Source organism: Micropterus salmoides, unplaced genomic scaffold, assembly GCF_014851395.1.
Source record: "Micropterus salmoides isolate LMB-PRFRI ecotype aquatic unplaced genomic scaffold, ASM1485139v1 Ms_hic_scaffold_1, whole genome shotgun sequence".
NCBI lineage: Eukaryota > Metazoa > Chordata > Actinopteri > Centrarchiformes > Centrarchidae > Micropterus > Micropterus salmoides.
The window spans coordinates 39660474-39667141 of NW_024040040.1; the positions used below are offsets into that span (position 1 = coordinate 39660474).

A 6668-nucleotide genomic window follows, 5' to 3' on the forward strand; every position below is an offset into this window, starting at 1 on the left:
TTTTTATTTTAAATTTCACCAAAATAATATTTTAACTAAAACTTACACTCTGAACCTCAAAATAACTATACCAAAAAAACTTTGTCCATCCAATATCTGTCAAAGTCAGGAGGATTCATCCACTGGGGAACCATGAATGTCTATACAAAATTTGATGAAATAGTTGTCAAGATATTCAACAGTCTGGACAAAAATGGTGGACCAACCGATATTGCCTTATGTTTTGAACTTCCAAAAAACCCCAAAAGCCATGAATAAAGTGTGAAAATTGCTGCAAACAAGATGAAAAGCATTTACAGTATGTAGAATTTCAGGTAGGTGAGAGGAAACGTCAGCACAATTTTAAAAAACTTCGGTATGGATCCTATCATGCAGGATTATGCAATAAGCTTGCCTCCCATTCCCAGCCCTGGTGACAAAGTGGCCCTCTGTGTGGAATGAGCTAACAGTGGGCTACCATGAAGTGTGTCCCAGTAGCTCAAGTGTTTCTCTGCAGCCAGAGAGCTAGCAGGAAGTGCAGCTCGGGTGCTCTCCACTCCTCTCATCAATGCAGCTTTCATTCTCTCTCGGTGGGGCAAAATGGAAGCTGTACAAAAGGACCACTGGTACTTCGTGGTACTCATCTTTCTTCCTTTTCTCAAAGGTATGAAAATTATAAATATATTTAGTAGATTGTTTCTCATGAATGGCAGTTGACAGTGTTGAAAGTGACATTCACTTGTCTTTCTCTGATACTCTGAAACCTGAGTCTAATTTAGCTCAATATGTTTATATGTAGTTTCAGTTTATAATGTTTAATTCACAATCCGTAATTAAAACTAATATTTGCTTTCCTTTTTAGTATTTTATTCCAGCATTTCTTTTAAGTTAAAATGGCTGGGAAGATGGTAGGAGAGCTTGTTTTCGTATGTTTTGGAAGACATTATTATTCTAAATAGATCTCTCCCACGGGCATCACTGGACTTGAAATCAGTTGTCATTCAGCTCGGATAAAAGGCTTTGAAATCTTGGAAGCTTGATCACCAACTATTGTCAGTTGTGTTTATGTGTACTGGTTCAAATTAGCCTAATTACCATCACCCGAGGGATGGCCTCACAGCCGTGAATAGCTGTGGTAATCTTCAAGTTCTGGAAATTTATGGATGGGAGGGGGCCTTTTTTTTTTTTTTTTTGTATAGGTGTAAACAGCAATTCTTAGACATACATACTACATTTAAAATATTAACATATAATCCGTTATAATCCTACATACAAGTACAGTGCAAACTTATAGTGATCACGTCTTTCCGGGTCAAATTGATCGTTATAAGCTGATGATGACTATTATAATCTACTTTATTTCTTTTGCTTTATTTCTCATGCAGATTACCATATAATTGATGTTTGTAATGAAATGGACAGCTTCTCTATTTACTGATTGCCTGTTTCAAAATACAGTTTTAAATGTTTTTTTTTTTTAATAACAGTACAAATTTAATGACTGTACAGTGTATAATTCAAATACACTATACAGTAATACAGTACTGTAGTTCAAATTATAATTTGGTACATTTGTGCTGTTTACAAATACAGTAACATCAGTAGTGGAAAATAAGCCACTAAGCGCAGCATGGTTTACATTTTTAACAGGCCTGAAAATAATATGTCGGCTATCAATGCCAGTACTTGATTAACCTTCTATAAGTAAATGAGTTAAACAAGATTCTGTCCCAAGCTATTTGATCTATGTAAGCGGTGTCCACTGTAGTTATTCTTGTTTCCTTTACTGATTTATCATTTTGCAGTCATAGTTTCAAGATTCAGTCGTGTTGAATAAACAGAAAAATGCACTCTATCCAGTTGCTGTCCAGGAGAAAGAGGTGGTTCGTCTGGAGGAAGGGATGGTTCTCAGCTGTTTGTGCCCCTGGGAAGGCAACCTCAGCATGGTGTCCTGGACCAAAACACCAGACAAAGATCCGGTAGCCGTTTTCCACCCAGAGTTTGGTGTGGCCTTTCATCAGCAATACCGCGAGAGGATAGAGTTCCTGAGGACCACGCATATGGATGGAAGTATTTCCATGAGGAACGTCACTCACCAGGATATTGGGCTATACCACTGCTCTGTTCAGACCTTCCCACAGGGCCCCTGGACAAGGAACGTTCAGGTGGAAGATTTAGGTAAAAGACAGAGCAGAAAATACTGAGGTATCTACATAGATGTCTTTCTTTCTTGACAAGCTGTTTCCTGTGTTTACAGATGAACCCCCAGAAGAAGGCGATGATACCACAGAGCCCCCCACCCCAGAGGTCCTCAAGACGGACACAGAGTTGGTGGAGGAGCAGAACAACAACCTGAACATCAGCTGTAACCGCAAGCACAACGGCACCGTTTACCAGGTCATTTTGGAGAAGATGCCTCACAGCCAGCCCTGGGTCATTATTGGAGTGTGTAAGAAGGTGGAAGGAGGCCTTGTGAACGAAGACTACAGCGACAGGGGCTGGGTCAGCTGCACAGACAGCCTGGATGTCAGCCTGCACCTGACAGGTGTGGTGCTGGAAGATGGTGGTTTCTACCGCTGTACTTTTAGCACAGATGAAGGGGTGCAGACCACCACCGTGAAGCTCACTGTTACTCCTCCAGGTACAAAGACAGGCATCGTGCTGTAGTTAACATACACACATATATAGCCCTATGACTGGATGATAAATTGTTTCTCATTCTTAAGATGATGCATGGATGTCTCACAGAGTAGTGATTGATGACACTTAATGAATACGATATAACAATGCTTGTGATGTTAATCTCAAAGACTCACACATGCTGAAACCACAACATCCTGTGGGTGTGTGTGTGTGTGTGTGTGTGTGTGTGTGTCTCCACACACTGTGAGGTTTAATGTGATGTTCTGTCTGTGAGTCACGAGAAAACAATAAGTCAGTATAACATTTGTCAGCTGCCACAAACCGTTCTGTTGAATAGAAAGACATTGCTTTCAGGCTGTTTGGTTCTTTTTTTCCTATTATTTTCTCTACTTTTATAAGCAGGTGGATTCAGCCTGTCCATGTACATGATGTACATTTACATCGGGGCTGGAGCTGCTGGGCTTGTTCTACTCATTGTCATCATCATACTTGCAGTGAGGCATAGGTAAGATCCCACACAGTGTTTTCATATATCTTTAGTAAACAAAACTCTAAAACAAATCTTGATTGTAAAATATACACTCAGTGGCCACTTTATTAGGTACACCTGTTCAATTGTTTGTTAACACATATCACATGGCAGCAACTCAATGCATTTAAGCATGTAGACGTGGTCAAGACACCTTGCTGAAGTTCAAACAGAGAATCAGAATGCGGAAGAAAGGGGATGACTGTGAATGTGGCATAGTTGTTGGTGCCAGACGGGCTGGTCTGAGTATTTCAGAAACTGCTGATCTACTTGGATTTTCACGCACAACCATCTTTAGGGTTTACAGAGAATGGGCCGAAGAAGAGAAAATATCCAGTGAGCGGCAGTTGTGTGGACGAAAATTGTTACCGACCATGTCCATCCCTTTATGACCACAGTGTGCCCATCTTCTGATGGCTAATTCCAACAGGATAATGCACCATGTCACAAAGCTCAAATCATCTCATACTGTTTTTTTGAACATGCCAGTGAGTTCACTGCTCTCCAATGGCCTCCACAGTCACCAGATCTCAGTCCAATAGAGCACCTTCGGTATGTGGTGGAATGGGACTTTCGCATCATGGATGTGCAGCCGACAAATCTGCAGCAACTGTGTGATGCTATCATGTCAATATGGACTAAAGTCTCTCAGGAACGTTTCCAACACCTTGTTGAAAGTGTACCACAAAGAATTAAGGCAGTTCTGAAGGCAAAATGGGGTCCAACCCGGTACTAGCAAGGTGTACTTAAAAAAGCGGCCACTGAGTGTATGTGTCTGCATGCTAACATGTTTTGGGTTTTGAACGCCAGGTTACTTCTTGTGTGTGTGCTTTCAGAAGACATTCACACAAAAGAAATTACCAGAACCGTGTAAAAGAAATCCCAGATTCTTGTCCTTTTGTTGTAGCTCCAGTGTTATTTGTTTACCTTTGTCCAATAATCCCCACAGGAAGAATAACAGGAGAGAGGAGTACAGAGTCAAACTGCACCCATCTCACAGACAGGTGAGCCTCTCATTATTCGTCATTTCTACTCTTGTCTTTACGCTTGACACTTTCAGGGCACTCCCTTACCTTCTCTTCAGACATGCTCTTAATTACAAACCAGTTACACTTTACATTTAACCTTGTTTGATACAGCACATCCTGTCATCATGTACCCTGATACATTGTGTACCCTGATGTAGGGCTGGGCAATAAAACAATAATGCAAATTGCGATATAATTTTCCTCTAAAACAAATGTTCAATAAATGATTCATTTGAATTACGAACAAAGAGGCACAATTTTTTTCTGTTAAAATATTTATTTTGTCTAGGAAAATGGACCTAAAAATATTTTATCATAACTGTTTTGAATTGATATAATTTTTGGTTCTACCTCAGATTTGTGAAATGATCAACTGTTTGGCAAGTGTTTAAAACCACAATTAATCATCTGGTTTTCTTCAACTTTCCCTCAGGAGCAAAAATCTGAAAGATTATTTAAAAGAAATAATAATTCGACATTTATCATGATGTATATTATCGATATGGAATGATGTGACATTTTTTATCGTGATAACATTTTTGGTCATATCGCCCAGTCCTACCCTGATGCTTAACTTATGCTGCTTTACCGTAACTGACAGCGTAATGGCTTGGCTTTTGGATAATTTATAAGAACAACTTGTCAAAATGCGGAATTGGTTGAAAATGGAATATTTTTTATTTGTTATTAAATCAAAACTGTAACAGTGACTAGTGATTACTTCTTTAAAGTCAAGTTATATTCCTTTTTCCTTACAGGCCATTCTGTTAAAAAAAAATGAAAAATGATTAGATAAATTATTTTAGGAATATATCAATTCTACTATATATTACTTTATTTGATGTACAACAGCTGTGTAATGTAATTTGATATCATCATAAAAAAAAGAATATTTCAGATTGGTCCCATTTAGAGGGACATTTTTATTACTTTTTTGCCAAGCTACTGCTTCAGCCATTACATTATCAGCTGTCACATGTCCTTGTCTAACACCTCACATACTAATCAAACCTACCCCACATATATTCACAGCCAAACTTCTATGAGAACATCTCTGTGTGTCCCAGGCAGAAGAAATGCAGGCAGATAAGAAACTGCCCGGTGTATGCCAACCTGCAGACTGTACGATCACACAAAACCCAACGTCGGCTTCATGATAAATGAGCATACATAAATATGATGTACTGCATAATGTGAACGTGTATTGTACCTGTCAGTGTGCCCTCAGCCTTTCACAAACAAAGCAGATTCATGTACATAGGAGATAAAAGAAAAACATATATTGACTAGCACTCATTATTTATTAGAGTTTTTTTTATATTAATATTCATACTGTGGTTTGAAATGAGGTGACAAGCTGGTGCTCATGTACGTCTCAGGAAGCTGACAGGTTTGTTACGAGTCGAGCCCTGCTCCCTCTAATTAAATGTACCATGTATTTCATAATTACTGCTGAGGAAATATTTGTTTTGGGCAAAACAATATTTGACAGTAACCGTCATGCAAGAAGAGCAGACAAAGGCCTGTATAATCATTCTTTACACTCCCTTAACCCCCGAGTAAAGCAATTGACAAAAGCCTGCGTAATTGCTCTCCTTTTACTTTCATCCCTCCTGGTTTCCATTCAAAGCTTGACAATGGTGTCTAATCATCTAACTGAAAAGAAAAGCAGTCACTCAGCACTGTACCGTCACTTGAGACCGCTGTTTTCCCCAAAGGGCTCTCTGTCTAGGATGGCTGCATTCTACTTACAGCACGCTCTTATTATGAAAGCTAAACTCTAATTAGCTAATCCTGTGCTTTAGTTTTTAACTCCTTATACTTTGTCTATCTACTGTTTATTTTTGGAGGTCTTTTTTTTTTTACTTTACTAATTTTTCATGCTGTGTGTATTCTGTATTTTATTTCTAAGTTTGCCTATATGCTTTTGTAAATTAATGGTAGCGCAATTACTGTAAGATGTGGATTGTTGGTGTGTAATCTCAATTAATTTATCTCCATAGAAATGGAGGCAGAGGCAGTAATGGATATGCAGGCTATCCTGCTACAAGACAAATGCGGACAAGCTAGAAATGTGGAACATAAAGGGACAATATAGTTTGGATTCACATGTTTTTGCCTTCATTCTCTCATCTTGCTGTTCCAAACAGTAGAAGCTGCAACTTTACATTGGACTGCGATACTTGTGAAAATGTGTGGGTGACCAGCAATACTGAAACTGATGTGTGTGACTATAAATGATTCCATGTGGTAAAAAATAAAACATGCATAACCACTACCTCATTGATCTCCTGTGATGACATGGAACTGAAAGACTTGCTGAACTGATGACTAAACTATTTCTAGGAAACCAAAGGACTGTCACGAAATGGGTATCTTTGAGTTCAGCCCGTCCTCACCAGAAAAACAGCCAGTAGATTATTATATTGTTTATTACGACCAAAGATGTTACATATTTACATTTTCCATTAGGCCACGAGCTCCAGAAG

General features: G+C 38.9%; 1 protein-coding gene across 4 annotated transcripts; it reads left to right on the forward strand.

The window, feature by feature from the left end:
* The first annotated feature begins 478 nt into the window (after positions 1–478).
* cd226 (CD226 molecule) lies at positions 479–6457 on the forward strand. Of its 4 annotated transcripts, none has more exons than XM_038727137.1 (6): positions 479–643; positions 1840–2157; positions 2237–2620; positions 3022–3127; positions 4101–4155; positions 5212–6457. In XM_038727137.1, exons 1-6 carry the CDS (start codon positions 580–582, stop codon positions 5341–5343), a joined length of 1059 nt encoding a protein of 352 aa, XP_038583065.1. In that variant the 5' UTR covers positions 479–579; the 3' UTR covers positions 5344–6457. The 4 variants fall into 4 exon arrangements, with proteins under 4 accessions (XP_038583065.1, XP_038583082.1, XP_038583091.1 ...); XM_038727154.1 differs by having other exon boundaries at positions 5247–6457; XM_038727163.1 differs by having other exon boundaries at positions 6183–6457.
* Positions 6458–6668: the final 211 nt, after the last annotated feature.